Below are 18,653 nucleotides of genomic sequence, written 5' to 3' on the forward strand. Positions count from 1 at the left end.
CTGCTGCAAGGTTGCTATTTATGCAATAAATCGTGAATACCTCTACTGACTTTTATTTGCGTACACACACTTAGTATGTACTTATGTGTATATCTTTATAAAGATTCTGTAATTGCCATTTGCTAACTTGTTTTGTTTTTGGCGGCGCAAAACTGTAGGTCCCTCTCCTTTGTGTGACAACATCGCAAATGGGAGGAGAAGCTCGGCCAAACGCTAACGCGTAACCGCCAATCTCTTATTATTATTATTATTATAAAAGACGATAATTTCAACATCTTTAAAAAGGCTTTTTTAGAATTATTACAATTCATCACTTGGTAAGACCCAGAAAGCAATATCAAATATTTTAAAACCATTTAGCCAAACTTTGTAGTATCGGAAATGCAAAACTGATGGAATATTTTCAATAACTAAAAGAAATTAGCTAAAAAAGAGTGTAGTAAAACTAAAAAAAAAAAAAAAAAACTAAAAAACATTCAACAGCCTAGCCAAATAAAATTCACGCTGTGAAAATTGTAAAAAATACATAAATTTATATAAATAAATATGTACCTATGCATTCATATATGTATTTATATATGTACGTATGTTTTTAAACAGAACATGATGTCATACAAGTACATCATGCTATACACATCGGCGTAGCCAGAATGAAATATAGGGGGAGTACTATTTTTTTATATATAGGCAAATTCTAACGTTGCGGACTTTTAACGTTTTAACTTTTTTGCCAACAAAAATATTATAGGTTAACATTTTTTTGTGGTATAAGGGAAGAACAAATGAGAACAAAATAATGGAAATTTGAATTTGAGTTAATGTCGGTATATTTGCCTTCGCAATTTATGTTCGGACGTTACTGAAAAAGGAAGTGATTTTGATATGAAAATGTTTTTCTTAAGCGATATTGTTCGATTTTATTAAAAGGTATAGTTCTTAAAACCAATGTTATTTACAGTTTTATTTCAAGGAGTAAAAGGGGCAGATCAGATTTCTCAAATAAATGTGAAAAGAAATATGAAATAAGAATATGTCGTTTTTGGCGATTTTGGTAGACTATTTCTCGGATTCGCCCATATACAGGGAAAAATTGAAAGTTAGGGGGGTTCGAGCCCCCTTCCTGCCTCTACCTGGCTACACCCATCGATATACATGTAGTATATATATCTAATAAATCCATATGTACATATGTACATACATACAAACATGTTTCGCACAAGTTATTCAAAAGTGTATTATTTCAAAATTTGTCATTTTTGATATTATGATATAGAAATGTTTTCCCTTTTAATTAACACGAGGTCGGAAAGGGGTTTTTTGCGTTTTCTGCACCTGCATATGTATGTATGTACTTGAAGAACGTCCGTTTGTAATTCGTGTGCACATGTGCATAAATAATGCTTTGTAAATGCTTAAGCAAATATGTAATTCGTCCAGTAGAAATTTTACACATAGTTAAAATGTTTTTGCCAATATGTATTAGCAGACAACACTGAATTATAATTGTAGTAAATACTTATATATTTCATAAACTTCATTTTTTTTTTGCTCCACCCTATCATATTTAGAGGGCCTTGTCACAAATTCGCCTTTCTACCCCGCATACAAGTAACCGTTTTTAGCGAAAAGAGCCACCAAGCAAGTAGGTAAATTAATTAGTTTGGTCACGTATACGCCCAGCACACCCATAATTCCTGTGTTCGTCAGCTCCTTCCGCCATTTGGTAGCCGGCAACAGCAGTAATGAATATTTTTGTATGTATCTAATATGTGTTAATTAATTTTACGAAAATCCTCGTCAGTCATCGTTTTTTTTTCATGACAACAGGAAAGTTGAAGAGACCAGCAAAATCGGTCGGCATTTTCATTTCCTGTACGAAAGCGGGGACATACGCGTACATACATATGTAATTCAAACAAAATCGCTCATAAAATGTAAGAATTTAATCAATGTTATATACATCGAATTTTTAACCGACTCCAAAAAAAGGAGGAGGTTATCAATTAGTTGGAATATTTTTTTTTTGTTGTATGGTGCCACATAACTTTGGACGACGTTCGCCTATTTCTATAATTCTGTTTTTAGAAGATAGGTGGTACCTCAGAGGTGGTCCCATGCTAATTTGCTTTAGATACATACGGTCATTGCATCATGCAGAAATTAACGGTACTCGTAAATTTGAATATGAGAATTGAAGTCGGGTCTGTTTTTTTTTTTTTGCTTAAAAAATACTTGTTGTGCTTAACTTTTTCCAAAACGCTCCTCGAACTAATACATTCAATCAATATGCCTTGTCCAAATAAATTTATAAACAAGTGCAGAAGTGGGCTATAAAGAAAGGGGAAACCAAAAACATATTTTTTAAGAATAAATAAGGATCAAGGATTAGTAGAAAGGTGAGATTTTGTCTCTCAATTATTGATAGCTAGTTCTCAATAACGGGTTAGCTCAAAATGGACATCGATCGATTTTTACTTTCTTTTTTTTTTTTTAATTAGTAATGTGCGTCCATTACACAGGTTTCATTCAGAATTCGTACAAATTTCGAAAGGTGCGCTCATTTCAACGCGCAGGGTTTTTGCATTTGGTTTCTACATAAGTACTTAGTATTGGCGAATTCTTGGGTCAAGTCAAGATCAAGCAGCTGCGAAGATATTTAACGAAATTCAAGTCTTAATTGTTCTGTACGTCAGTACAAATTTGCAGTTGCTAGTGTTTTGTTGATGTTTGAACATGAGGTCAAAGCATTGCTATATTTACATATGAATCAGCACATACATATGTACAAATGTACATACATATATTTACATACGTGAATACTAAGGCAGAAAAATACGAATGCATAAATGCAAACAACAACGAAAATACAAGTAATTTTTAAGCGCAAAACAAAACCGACTTCGATGCTTATATACAAATTTAGGAGTTCCATTAATTTTGCCATGATCCAATGATTGGAACTAAATTAAATTAGTATGGGATCACGCGATGAATTATCGCATTTCCCATGAAAAAATATTATCGAAAACGGTTCCCGCCTATTCTAAAATATCCAGTGACATACATAAAAAAATATGCCGATAATTTGATAACCTTCCTCCGTTTTTTTTTTGAGGTCGGTTAAAAATCTTTAAATGCTGCCTCAATCTTATTTTTTGTGCTTGTATATCATCTCCCACTGCAATAATTCCCGCATTTCGCATAAAGAAAGAAGCACAACGGTAACAATACGCATACATACATACATATATGTAAAAGATTTTGCGCTTAAGTTATCATATTTAAGTAGCAAGAGATTAGTAGCAATAAAATATTATGAACATTGCTGCACACGAGAGAAGAATTTAGTAAAATTTATAGGCACAAATTAAACTGAATAATTAAACGCATGCCAACTTGCATACCTAGATATATTAGGGGTATTCACGATCCGGGGCATACTGGCTAGCATGGTGCATAGATAGCACGACTGGCTAATTTTGTTGTTGTTTGAACACATGAAACAACAACAATCATGCTATTTATGCTATCTATGCACCATGCTAGACAGTGTGCACCGGATCGTGAATACCCCTATTGTATCTATGTACATTGTACATATGTACCAAAATGTGTGCATGTTCATTTATATCATTTACATACAGCACTTTATCACTCAATTTATAACCACCCAACTACATTCGATCGAACCGCTTTTGAATGATCCCAACAAATTAATTATAATTATTTCGCGTTCTGTCGAGATTTTAAATGGTACACAGATGACAACATACACGCAGGCACATACTAATATTTACATACATATAAATAGGAAATAGGTATCCGTTGAAAGCTACACATTTACAAATGTTTTGCATGAAAACATATTAAAACATTTTCGCTTAAATGAAAAAAGTGTTAATTTATTTATTTATTTGGCGGCCGCCGTTGTCAAGTGGTTAGAGGTAGAGTGGTACCTGGTCCGCGCAACATAAAAAAAAACTTTTTTTCTAATAACGGTCGCCCCTCGGCAGGCATTGGAACCTCCGAGAGTATTCTGCCCTTAAAAACGGCAATAAATAGCTGAGTGTGCAGAGGAGGGAACTACTATTGGTTAGCTTTCAAGATGTCCTTGGTTTGACTGCCGTCAGACGCAACACATTAAAATTATATAAAAAGTATTTATTAAAATTGAAATAATTGCTGAATCTAAAATTTGTCTTTTTTTTTGCTTGGTTTTCCGTAACTATGAAAAAGCTGCAGTGAAGTGCAGAATGAAATCGTTTTGAACGAAAAGTTGAATCTGTATCTGTTTCACTTTTCTGTACATACATACGTTTCAGGTGCGCATTTTAGTAAGAGAATGGATCCGAAAAACGACCGAAACGCAATCGAAAAACCGATGAATTGGCTAGCTGGGGTTCTGGTTTAATTTGATAATACTAGTTCTAATAATATGTATGTATATATATTTAGGAATTTATGTTATTTATGTTTCTCATATTGTGGGTGCTTGCATTTGCCTGGTTATCAGGTTATCTGGTTGAAAATTATTATTCTATAAGGACAATTTATCTAAGCGCATAAATGCGTCGTAACAACGTAAGCCTCGTAAACTTACTTAATTTTGTATAAAAAAACCGGCTTATTTATCAGTTACGAGGCGTTTACTATTTCTACTGAATACCATTAAATCAAAAAAGTATTAGTTTTCGTCAATAATATCGAAACGAATAGGTTTAATCGATAAAAATTGTCCAACGTAAACTAGCATAGTACATACAGAGATTATTTATTAGACTGCATATTTATGTATTCTTGTTTTTTTAAATATACTCTCTTGCATTTTCAGATTAAATGTTGTTGACGTTTGAAACTAATTTCAAAATACTCTTCTGCTAATGGCTTCCCATAGATGCAAAAATGGTTCAATTTAACACAGAAAATGTTAAAGCAGAAAATGGCATCAGTGCTGGTATGATTGGAGACGGTTGTAAAATGACCAATGCCTCCAACACGCCTACTCCATCGCCCTCGCGAACACCAAACAAGGCGCGACAGTTGTCAGTGATGGACGAAGAAGAAGGCGCTACTGGTAAGTGAAAATAGACGATTGAGCGCCAAATAAGAACGGAGCATAAAAATGCAAAATTTCATCGTGGTGATGCGGTTGAGTTTCCGTTCAAAACGTCATTTGAGCCCCAAGCACGAGTGCTTATACTCAGTGACAAGGCGAATTTATACAAGGTGGTGCTACTGGCGAATTCAGATTTTCGCCGCGGTACTTCCTAATGTCAAAATTATGTGTTTGTTGTAATATGAATTCGCTTTGTTTACAACAAACACATCATTTTGACATTAAGAAGTACGGCGGCGAAAATCTAAATTCGCCAGTAACACCACCTTGTATAAATTCGCCTTGCTCATCTCGACATCTCCTGCGTTTATTGAATTTTTACAGCTCACTCAGTCAAGTAAAATGGGCATACGTTTTTTTTTTAATATTTTTTTTTTCGCTATTTTCGCCATAGTGTGTTTCGCATCCGATGTTTACTCCCCAACTTAGAAACGCAAAATGATTCGTGTCAAGTGTGACGATAGACAGACGGCAGTGTTAACTCATTAAACACGAAAGCCAAAGAGGAGGGTACAAGTTTGATCAGATCAACTGCTTCGTTAATCCGGATTAACGTTGCCGTCTGTCTATGCTATAAAACTTTCTCTGCGTAAAATCAAATTTTTCATCCAGAATGCTAAAAGTAGCGCAATTTCTCACGAAAATATTCAAACTTACGGCTATTGTGATTGGGACTACATTCTGAGCAATTTTGTGAAATATAGAATATCCAAAGCAGTACCCTGCAAGTGACAATTGATACACTCTTAAGTCATTACTTTGTTAAATTCTAAATTTACTTATGTTGTACAAAGTATGAATTCGAATAAAATTCATTCAATTCACGACTTGAACTTACTGGTACGTATATACAAATATGTAGAGTCCAACCGATTAATCGGCGTCGGCATCGGTATCGGCCGTTTGACGTAACTAGGTAAGTGTTGATTTTTGTGCAATTTTTTGTTCACGCATTTTCTTTCAAACAAAATATGTTCGAATATTGTTTCGTATGGAGAAAATCCGCAACACCTTCCACAAAAAAAAAAAAAAATCCAAAAATCAATAGTAAGTCCTAGGTACTTAAAATTTGCACTTCATTAAAATAAAATTGAATGGGCTACAAATCTGCATACTCAGAATATTTAAAGAAAAAAAGTTTGAAATTTTTACTAACTTGGTTTTTGTTAGATAACGAGCTACACTTTCATAAACAAATAAGCAAGATTAAATAAACGAAAGGGAAATAGCCAAAGAATGCTAAAATGTCGTTACTGTATGTATTGTTACGATTATCCTATTATTTTCACTGGGTTGTTAAATTGTTTACGTTACAAAAATACTTTTATCATTAAATATCTACGGTTACTGTTTATTAACAAATTGTATACAATACATCACCTTTATAGTCAGCAGAATCTGCATATTTTTACTACTATGAGTACAACTAAGAAATGTGATTTCGAATGAACTATTTTTTTTTTAACATAAAATAAGTAAAAGACCACGGAACAAAGTATTGCAATGATATGTATGCATAGGCGTACTGTTAATACATATTTATGTATGTACATACACACACTTATAAAAATTTATCAAAAACATTTGTACTTGAATGAATTTATATTCAGGTATTTTTTTTTTTTAAGGAATCGGCATCGGCATCGGCATCGGCCGATTCTTTGCCCTAACGCCGATTAACTGGCATCGGCATCGACATCGGTCAAAATCGCGGGGAATCGGTCGGACTCTACATATATTTATATGTACTGTGGTGCAAGCACATATTTATGTACACGGGAATATCGCAGGAAAATTGTTTGCGCATGTTGTGTCGCTAAATCCAATCAACAGGTTGATGCTGCAGGCGTCGCTTAATATTCAACGATGAACACATCAACACAATTACTTAATCAAAAAAAGGAAACAATAGCATGTGAGAATTGTGCGCAGAGCAGTGTGAATATAAGCTCATATCGCTCATTTACTTCAATAATGTCATAACTCAAAAAAGCAAAACTCGTGACGAACGGCTTTAAAGTTTTGCATTCACATACATACATATATTCCCATAGTAAAAATTAAACATATTTTGTTCTGGAGAGATATTGCCTATTGCCTGCTTGGTCGTATCTGTAAACAAATTAAAGAAACACACATTTCATATCTTCCTTGATTAAAAATATAAATTTTAAGTTTACCTTTTCTCTTTTATAGTTTTTTTTTTACTTTATAGTCAAATATTTGCTTAAAATGCCTAAGGCCGCTTGTTACAATTCCATGAAAATCCACGGCTATATAGAAGAATTGGGGGAAAACATATTTTTGACTGCTGTGGAATAAAAGTAAAACACGACCAAAAATACCACAACCTATTACTTAATTGTCAAATAAAGACGAATCGAACTAGCTTTTAAGTGGAGTTTAGTGTCGGTAGATGTTGAGATGAGCCTTAGTTCCTTCAAATCAATGCTTCGCGATAATCTCATGAGTCTGTGGCGTAAAAATTTTAAAATGCACTTAGTGGCATTGTGTTACTGTGGTAGCACAACCGAGTAATCATAGTCAACTTATGTATTTTGACAAGTTTTAAAATATTATTTTTGTTGTTATTTAATTTTGGTTTGTGTTTTATAAAAATATGGTTAATTCTTTAACAATATCCGTGTGAATACAAGTTTAAAGGTACATAGTGCCACATGATTGGGCATTTGCCCAAAATTCGGTGCAAATCGTATCCCAATTGTGTGAATATCCAAATATTTTTCTCTATCCCAATCACGAAAAATAATTTGTTCAAATTTTTCAATAGAAGATCGTTGTATTGTACCAATCTTGTGACTATAAAAAAAAAAATATTGTCCTCCCAATTTTTATATATGTATATTGTACTAATATTCCATTATAAAAATGTACAAATGTATCAATCCAGTGACACTACCTTAAAACTTGTGTAATATCAAAAAAAAAAAAATTTTTTTGTAAAACTTTTGAGCTCAGAATTCCTTGAAAGATTCTAAGTATGCAGTGGTGTAGCCCATTCAATTCTAATAGAATAAAGTACAAGTTTCAAATGGCTACCGGGTTGACTTTTTAGAATTCAAAAAAAAGCACAAAGTTGGAAACTTCGATTTACACGGAGTTTGTTAAAGAATGAACTATATTTTTATAAAACAAAATAACCAAAATTAAATAACAACCAAAATTTGTTTTTGTTATTTTGTGGCCTTATAACAATTATATTCAACAATTTTTATTGAGCTTGAGGTCGTTGCTTTTCCACAATAAGTTTTTCATTAAAAACGGCCTCAAGCTCAATAAAAAATTGTTGAATATAACAACCAAAATAATATGTCAGAACTTTGGCAAAAAGTGATGCGGCTATAATTTTTTGACCACTGTATGTATTTTTTTATAGATTTAATTGGACATGCCAATTGAACATAAAAGCTATGTATAACAAAATTAAAAATAATTGCCGTTTTTTGCCTTTTTTCTAGTTTTTAGTGCCTGACCCTGATTATGACACTATTGAAGCGATATGCACATACGTATGTATATGTATATTCAAAACTTCAAAGCCGTTTTTCTCGAGTTTTTGATTTTTAGGATTAGGGGCAGCAAATGTGCGATATGTACATATGTATTTAGTTATGTCCATACATAGATGTGCATATCTGTGTTTTTAGTTATGTTTTTGTTTAACAGGGTATGTGTTTATTGAAATGTGCTAATACACACACATATTTTGATACGTGAATGTAAACATGAATTCCTTAAAATTACAATTTCGCCAGAAAGCCTACGCTATTTACACAAGTACGCCTATACACAGTGGAAGTGGCTTTTGTCGTTATTGTGCCTGCAGGCTCAAGCTTTATTCCACTAACGATTGTTAAACACTGTTCTGGTACATATGGACGCAATCGCACATAATGTCCTTGATTTGACCACTCTACTATTGTTTTGCTTGCATTTGGTTGAGTCAACTTTAGAGGACCAATGTCGCTATATTCGAATTAATTTCACCGCACCAAATACATACATACATACATACATACGTCTATTGTAAAATTTTATAATGAAAGCTATTCAATTTACATCAATATTCTATCCTCGCAATCGGGAACAGACCAGACCCATCAAGTTTCCAATTTAAGCGCTTTTTAATCGATTTCAATTGTGTTAACCTTTTTGCAATCGTTCCACACCCACTCAATGAAGCAACCATCCACCCTGCAGGGAAACCGCGGACTAGTGATTCACATTTTTAGTTCCGTACTAGATCCAAAAACGAACCAGTCCGATAGTAACTATGTAGATCCCCACCAAGCCAGAATCAGCGAAATTTTAAAACTTTTAAAAAACTATTTTATTTCACTTTTTTCATTAGAAATCTATGTATATCTAAGGTGACGAATTTAGAACTGGTTCGGAATTATAGAAAAACGTAAGCAGAACGAACTAGATCTTATCTTTCGAATTTAGAACTAGTTCGGAACTATCGAAAAAGGGATGCAGAGGGGAGCTTGTTTACTTTACATAGATATGTGTTTGGTGACTTTTGTGTTCAAATGCGCTTCCATTCTGCGCTTCGCAGATGGTTTTTCATAGCTTTTTAACATCCTACGATCTTCTGGAATCTAACCAATAACAGCACGTAGCTCTGCAAACTCCAAAGCATACAGTCAAAGATGTGTAAACGTGCATTTCTTACAATCATTCAAACAAATTTTATTTCAAATTGAAAACATAATATTATTTCTTTGAAACTAAATTTAAATCGCACACACAGAAGAACCAAAATGATTGAAGCGTCTGTCGATTTTATAAATGGTGCGGAACTATAGAATTTAGGACTAGTTCGGAACTTTCGCATACTATAGGGATGTAGTGGAGGGCAATTGATACTTCCTAGGACATCGCCATGTTAAATTCGCCAGTTGTTTGCATGCAAAAGAGATTTATCGCGAACCAGTGCTGGTTCTAAATGTTCTAGAAGCGCGCCAATTCAGAACTAGAGATTTTCCCCACAGGGCACATCGAAGTGTATGCATGTATGTATGTATGTATATGTCAGTGGCGGATACAAGGGAGGAGCGATCGGCGAACGGGCCCTTTGCGAGAAACAGTGTCATAAAGTCGCGTTTTTTTTTTAATATTTGAGAAGCTCTTGCAAAGAAAGAAAAGGTGATGGAAACTTCCAACTTCGGCTTAAATTAAAGCTGGAGCTCCCACCTAATGACTGTGAAAATACTATCCCAGCACCTTGACCTGATGGTCACTTATAGTCATTTATTGAATAATAAAAAAAATACTGGAAAATTGTGCTACTGAAAAGCAAATTTTGTCAAAATCAGATTTTTATGTACAATAAGTGACCTTAGGGTCAAGGTGCAGGGATGGTATTCTTAGGGATTGTTGTCGAAATTTCGAGCCTCAATATAAGCCTAAGTGGAAGGTTCTATCATCTTTTGTTTAAATTAAGCGTAAGTGGAAGGTTATATCACTTTAACACTTTGACCTCGTTTTTTTCAAAATCTGAAGCTGATGGAAACGTTATACTTACAGATTCGTAATCAGCACAAAAGAGCCTACCAAAGACAGATTTAACATTTTTTTCTTTTTCTATTTCCACGTATTAGCTGAAAACTTTATAAGAATATTTAAATAATGGAATAAAGTCACCGATACTAAAATCAATTTTTCTCGTAAAGGGCCCGTTCGCCGATTTTGGTATTGACAGAAAAATTTTCCTAGACTTCCACAGAGTCACATCCGACAGGAAAATCCGGGGTTAGAAAAGTTTTGATTTAAACTTGTTTCAAGCACACCGTGATATGTACACATATCCAGGCATTCTCTGTAAGGCATTATTTGTTCGCTTCTCTGGATTCTGTTTGTTTATCCATACGTTCTCCTTTCGTTCGAAGGTAATGCTGCGGGTAAGAGCTTACCGCCAATGACATGCCCATGTTAAAATAATGCCTTCTTGAAGCGAAAGGGTAAGCGATTCCATTTTAATTGCTGTGGTCATCGTGTTTTTTGCTGGGTATGTACGTGCATACATAGAAGAGGCTATATGGTGATGCGACTGCTGTTGAGTACAAAACTCAAGAGGTGCTTATTGATAAATACTTTTTTTTTTGTATTGGTAATTCATTCGCTTACCTTTCATCTGCAAAAGACCTGGATTTGTACGAGTACTCACATATGCACACTAACTATGTATCTTGTAAGCAAGTGCGATATTTTTTATAAAAGGATGTATTAAAATAAAATTAAAATTTGGCGTAAATTACCATTTACATCAATAGAAATTAAATTATAATTAACTATATGAGTTCTTGATGATAGAAAATAATTAATTTTTAAAAGTATTAGACCGTAGATTCTGGTAAATTTTTTATACTAGCGCATGCAAACCTTTTAAAATTATATTAATGTATGTATGTTGGCATGTATGTTTAAGTGCTAAAGTCCCCATTTCAGTTAAGTGTCACTTAAACTATTAAGAAACCAGTGCAAATTGTAGAAATAAAACTGACAAAAGGAAAATAGAAACACTGTTGCACACGTTGCGTTTAAAAACCATGAAATCCAGCTGTGTTCACTTGGCCTTGGCTGCGAGTCTGTTGATAGTGAAAAACATACATATGTATGTACGTCCCACACCTGGCATCCAGGGACAATTACGTGCCAACTACCCACGCGTTTTAGTGGCTGCAAGAATGAAATGATCTGAGTGTTGTATTAGTTCAAAAAGCCGGTTGTTTACGCGAAATTTCTGAAATGAAATTTTTCACTTTAACTATTCCTGTTACACAAAGAATTAAAATTTAAAGATCAACTAGTAATTTTTAAGCAAAAAACCACACCGACTTCAATTCTCATATAAAAATTTAAGATTATCGTTAATTTCTTCATGATCCAATGATCGGATTTAAACCAAATTAGTATGGGTGGGACCACATTTGCTTAAAAAAAGAATTATAGAAATCGGTTGACGTGGTCCAAAGTTATGCGGTAACATACATAAAACAAAAAAAAAATATTTCGACGAACTGATAACCTCCTCCTTTTTTGGAAGTCGGTTTAAAAAAAAATATTCCGACGAATTGATAAGCTCCTCCTTTTTGTGAAGTCGGTTAAAAAACTTAAAAAATTAAAAAGGCTGGACGCTGTCATGGAATTTTTCGTCATGCAACTGTTTCGCTGCAGTTGGTGCGTTTGAGGACAAACACAACCAGTTCCGTCTTCTTCTTTCTATAAATTTCAGTACCAGTCATTCATGCAGCCAAAAAGTTGCTTAGCCTAAATTAACCGTCGAAAAAAATGTGAATGAAACTTATATCGAAAGATGAAACTTACAAAAATAATTTCTCACCTAAATTACGTGAAACCGCCTGTATGAAAATTGCTTTTAATTGAAAATTAAATGTGGCCTAACCTAACACGTCTGACCCATTTATTAGTCACCAATTCAATTTACAAACATACAGCTGGAAGCGGCTTACTTACTTTCTTTAGTACGTACATGTGTATACATAATTCAATTAAGTTTTTAATTTGGTTTTTAAAGTGGCTATCGGCAAACCACGTTCATAGCCTCTAAAAGGTCCAGTTGCACTCACACAAATGGCGACGAGCAGACAGCCCATAAAAAGAAAAGATGGTTAAGATACAAGAAAAAGGATAAAGTTTTTTCTTATTTATTCCATTAATTTTGCACTGATGCGGGCTGTTAGATAATTTCCGTGTGGAATAAGGGAAAGACCTTCATGACCAAACTTCATTTGCTGTAGGCGAAGAGTGAAGCGAAACAACAAATAACATACAAGTCAACTACAGCATAAAGAGGTTAGGTCAGCTTAGATATTAATAGACCAGATAGTACTTATTGCATATTTGATGCGTGGCTAATAGTTTTTTCTTAGAAGAACAAATTGATTTAAAAAAAATTTTGCTTTATTAAATAATATCCAGATTCATTCATACATATAAGCAATTTAAGTTGAATTTATTTCGAAAACTGGCACAAGGAAAAATAATTTTTCACTTAAATTGCTGCTGAAACCGACAGTTAAAATGCATCGGCAAAACAGAAGCAATGAAGACGTACCCTGCTGTACTGAGAATCCTAAGCGCTTTCGACTTCAAAATCGGAAGTATGATGGCTCACATGAAGATCTTAATAAAAATGCATGGTGCAATAGTTCCAAAACTAGAAAATATTTGGTACTAAATGCAGGGAGCCCACACACAAGCTTAATTAGGAAGTTTGGTTCACGGATGGATCTAAAGTGGAAAATGGAAAAACCGGTGCAGGCATATGTGGGCCGAACTTAAAATAATCGATACCAATAATCATCTTTCAAGGATGTGGTTACCGCTAAAGACGTTTTATTTTTAGCCAACCTAACAGCACGCAAACCTTCTTGGATTCTAAGTTGACATGTCCTTCGTTTTCATTAGATACCTTGCTTTCAGTGCTATATATATCTGCCTAATTTCATTTACTAAATACGACCCAAACAACAAAAAGGCAAGCTATATAAAACAAATTAAAAATACATTTCAGCTGTGCTGCAGGTTAGCTCTCGAATATTTCTGCAGTAAAGCAAAGCATCATAAGTTTTCAAAACAAATTGCTCATCCAGCATAGCAACGAATATTCTTTTAGTGTATTTTTCAGTTTGTCAAACACTGTTTATTACTGCAGTGGATTTTAATTTCATTTGCCCAAAGTTTAAATCTAAAAATGGAGAATTCAGGAACCATAAGAAACCTATTTTCATCTAACACTGGACCCTATCTACAATCTACACTACACTTTTGTTCTGGGTATATTTCGTTTTTTGTTTTGTAGCACCATGTTATATCCCCGGATTACTGATGTACTTAGTATTTTTAAGAAGTGCTGGTATTTTAAAAATACCATTTAGGGATAGGATTATGATTTATCGAGTTTAGTTGGATTAAAAATGAATATTCACTAAACAAAAAATTAAATTGAAAAACGTAACCGCAAATATTTAGAAAATCTCGGAAAGGAACTGATGTGCAAATCATACTTTGGATGGGCATATAATGAGTGATGCAGTCAGCTATAACAACAGTAGAAAACAACAAAGGAATATTATACAAAGCAGCAACACAAAAGCAAATATTGTGATTGTCTTTCTATTGTAGACCTTTGCTGTTGTCCCAACTTCATTTACATGTTGCAAGTGTTAGAATACATACATACATATGTACAATGTATATAGATAGCCTTCGGTGATATAATAAAACTGCTTCTAAATACTAGAGAATGAATAAAGGGTACAAAGGAAGAATGACAATAGTAAATGACTTAAAAGATAATGAGGTATGTACTAAGTATTTAGAATGCAGTAGAATGCGTGCGGGTTAATTCTTTCGTGGGAATGTCACCATCAAGCAAATATCCAATGAGCTACGAAGGACTTAGTTTTTGACCCACACATACAAGTTACATCCCACATGACAAAAAGCTACATATCTAAAATCAGTATATTTCGAGATAAAGTAATTTTTTAACTTGTTATTTTAATATACATAATTAAGAATTATGATGCATTCACACACACTTACGGACATACAAAGTGCTGACTAGAATAGCTTTTCACTATCTCAACTTGCCTAAACGCTAATATGACATTTATGTAATTTAAATTCATTTAATTTGTAAGCTTTTTTCTTGGCCGTAATTGTATATTTTTTTCGGCAATGTCTTTTATACATATCCACGGCTGAGTGCAGGATCGCTCTATCTCAGCAAACGGTTGAAAACGCCCTACCTCAGCGACCGATATATTGAGTTTATATTGAGATGGGGCGTTTTCGAAGCGGCACCCGAGTTAGGAAGATCTTCCACTCAGCCGACGATAGTCTGTTAGTTTTCTTTCAAATAAATCACAGCACGAAAATTAATTCAAAGTCTATAACTTGAAAAATACGAGATTTGTTGGCATCTTTAGCAAATCACTGTAAGCACTTTCTTTGTATCTAATTTAAAAAGTTGTTTTTGCTTCCGTAAAACTTAAAAGTCTTAAACAGGGGGTTGTTAGATCAATTTTCGATCCAGCGAAATGCGAGAAAGCACTATTTGAATACATATAACCTCTCAATATGTACGTACTTATACATACTGTAATTGAGGCGGGGCGTATACGTAACCATGATACAAAAAAAAGGTAGTTTAACTTTAAAATTTTTTGATATAAACTGTGTTTATGACGTGTATGCTTTCCGTAAATTGCGCTAGTATCACTGCCACCTCAACAAATTATTGTTTTGGAAATGTTATTATTTTTTAAAGGAATTTTTTATGCATTAAAAAATAACAGCAGGAAAGGTAAATTTACTTAATTCATCGTATTAGCATAGTTGTTACTAAGTGAGTATTAATTTAAAATACCTTAAATTACCTTACCGCAGCGTTCCATGAGGTGTTATTATAGATATTAGGATGTTGCTTTAATTTGGATCCTTTTTAGAGGACATATGAACAACGGAATAGTTAAAAAGTAGCTTATCGTCAATGATAGCCCTATGGAAGCATACACTTAGAGGGAGGTAAGAAAATTTACAAATTCTTAGAGCTCCTTGTTATAGTTTATAGACAGATAAGCTACTCGCTCAACTGCTGCTGGTGCAGCGATTCGCTTAGATTGGGCACATCCGTCCCGAAGCTGAAAATTTTCCGCCAAAAAGTGGTTGGAACAAGCAAACAACACCTTGGTGAAGTTACCATGCACGTGGCCATCCCGAAATATCCAGCTAATCGTACTGAATAATGGTGAAAATAATTGCATAAACAAATAGATTATCCATGTGCATTACGCAATGTAATAGGAGTATTTTACTAGCCTGCCGTTTTATAATTAATTTTAGAAATAAACCACTAATAGCTCGCTATAAAATGATGCTCAAAATATATTCCTTATAATAATTTTGGATTTTTTTTAAGTAAAAAACTAGTTTTTAATTTCGTCAAAGAATATGGTAGCCTCAATTTAAAAGTAAACGTCAAAAGCACAGTTTACATCAAATAGCTAGCAATGGCGGATAAGAAGAAGAAGTGAAACTAACTTTAAATATTTGTATCATGTACGTAACTAACAAATCTAACGCCTATTTCAAAATTGCTTATTTACCATACACTCAATATGGTTCAAACTACAACAAACAATATAAAAATATAATTTCTAAACTTTATGCAAAACTCACTTTTTAATCAGATTTTTTTTAAATTCTTTCGAGTAAGCGATTTTGTAAATTTTAGTATAATAATGTGCAAGTTTGAAGTAGCCAGAAGTTATTGCTGATTTTCGGCAATTTTTTCACACATTTTCATCCTTTTAAAAACAAAATCGAAAATATTTTGTATTGAAAAAATGCGAAACACCTTCAGCGAAAAAAAATCTCAAAAATTAAAGCGAGTTTTTAGCAACTTCAGTTTGTAGATTCTAAAACAACTGGTTAAAAGTTGAAAATTTATTGAATTTTCCTGAGTTTTGCACAAAGTTTAGAAGTTTAGATATGTTTTTTTTTTGTTGTATGACCCATATTTTTATAAAAAATTAGAAAAAATAAAAAAATATATAAAAAGTGTTGCATAATAATAATAGGCAAGTAATTTTTAGCAAAACAAAAACCGACTTCAATCCTCCTGCCTTTCGATGCAAAGAATTATCGAAATCGGTTGACGTGGTCCAAAGTTATGCGGTAACATACATACATAACAAAAAAAAATATTCCGACGAACTGATAACCTCCTCTTTCTTGGAAGTCGGTTAAAAACAGATTGGCGCTTACACATACATATGTTAGTGTTTGGCCGAGCTTCTCCTCCGTGTGCATTGTGAAAAACTCTGTGCCAATACTTTTTGCCGTGAATGAATGTATGTGTGTGTGCGGTGTATAGTACATATAAATATGTAATCGATTTTTTTTTTTAATATTATAAAATAACGAGTTATTATACGTCCTACATTACATATATATGTAGATTTGGACTATGAACTCATGAATGGGTGTTACTTTGGTTGCTGTTTATTTTTGTATACTATTTATTTTCACTCTGCGTTGAGTGGGGAATTTCAAATTGGATCTTATGGGAATAACAAATTGAAAAACAACAAACAAACAGCTGTGCATGAGCCCGCTATACTTCTACATATGCAGGCTTTATATCTTATTTTAGAGCTTAACTAAAATTAGGAGAAGTGAGAGTGAAACAAAATGTGAAAAAGGTATGATGACCTTTCATCGATTTTTGTTGGATTAAAGCTCATAAAGTGTTAATGGATTGCGTAATGCATGAATGGAAATGATATTGGAAAGGGATATTGTCAAAACCAATCGATACTATTTAAATATTTAAGTTACAGGGTATAATGAAGGCAAACTCCTTGCACGTGCTGTCTACTTGTTAAGTCTGTACTAATTTTAGTTCAATGTCAAATAAGTAAACGCCGGAATCGATAAAATAAATTTTGTTTACTTAATCAAAGTAAGGGTCGTGGTTGTAAGTTGTATTAAGTATTATATGTATATATACGCAAAGGATGTGTATATTTATGTAGTTTGAATGAAAAAAGCCAAAATTAAAAAAACATCCTTTACCTGAAATATTTTCTGATAGCAAAACTCTAATTGGTCCGGTGCGAATATACTAAAATTGATCTTTGCTTCTTTGTTCTAAAGTGTTTTCTGATTATTTCCATTGCTCCTGCGGCATTAATTTAGCAGAAACACTGACTCCCGCAAACGAAAATAGATATGAAATAAAATGCTTGATTTGTACTTAAACCCAGTTCGTCTCCCTCTTCCCAAAGTCGGAGCGATTAAAAACTTAACAGAAAATCAAGGACTTATTCTTAGAAGTCGTAAAAACATTGTAGTCATTTAAAAACCAATAATAATATTTTGGCGCTTACACCGTTAATTAGCAAAAAAAAAAACCACTCAGTGCGTGTAGTCCCTACGCGCGGAAGAAGTGAAACTTAATGGAGGAAATGCCAGAAAGAAAGAAATTTGCGACATACAACGCATGTACTTATTTTCTAATATACAGAAAACATATTTATTAAATTTTTTTTAACGACCTTTAATTTTTTATTTTGTATAACCAACTGCAAAGTTTAATTATTACCTACAATATATCTACAATATAAACTAGTAGATTGTGGTAACTAAAGTAAGATATTAAATGTTTAATTTCTATATTATTAATATTTCTGGAAAAGACCGCATCAATGGTGGCCGCTCCTTTGGTTGTTGTATAATTTTTACCATTAATGATTTTCAGTGAACGTTTTTCTTTAAAAACTTCTGTCAGTTCATCAGATTTGGCCAGCGAAAAGTTGACGTGGAAATCTTCTGCGAGAATTACAGGCCGATCATAACAGTCTACTTATCTTTATCTTCATCTTTATCATTAATCTTCATCTTCATCTTCATCTTCATCTTCATCTTCATCTTCGTCTTCATCTTCATCTTCATCTTCATCTTCATCTTCATCTTCATCTTC

The 18,653-nt window shown here is 33.3% G+C and overlaps 1 protein-coding gene across 8 annotated transcripts in view; it reads left to right on the top strand.

The window, feature by feature from the left end:
• LOC118739687 (adenylate cyclase type 2) overlaps window positions 1-18,653 on the top strand; it is a 61,685-nt gene that overhangs the window by 5,243 nt on the left and 37,789 nt on the right. For all 8 annotated transcript variants that reach the window (XM_036471169.1, XM_036471170.1, XM_036471167.1 and 5 more), the window contains exon 2: window positions 4,832-5,074. In XM_036471169.1, coding sequence (XP_036327062.1) covers window positions 4,903-5,074 — 172 coding nt within the window. In that variant the 5' untranslated portion in view covers window positions 4,832-4,902. The remainder of the gene's footprint in view (window positions 1-4,831; window positions 5,075-18,653) is intronic.

This window comes from Rhagoletis pomonella, unplaced genomic scaffold, assembly GCF_013731165.1.
Source record: "Rhagoletis pomonella isolate Grant_MI unplaced genomic scaffold, Rhpom_1.0 Rhpom_scaffold_00005, whole genome shotgun sequence".
Lineage (NCBI taxonomy): Eukaryota > Metazoa > Arthropoda > Insecta > Diptera > Tephritidae > Rhagoletis > Rhagoletis pomonella.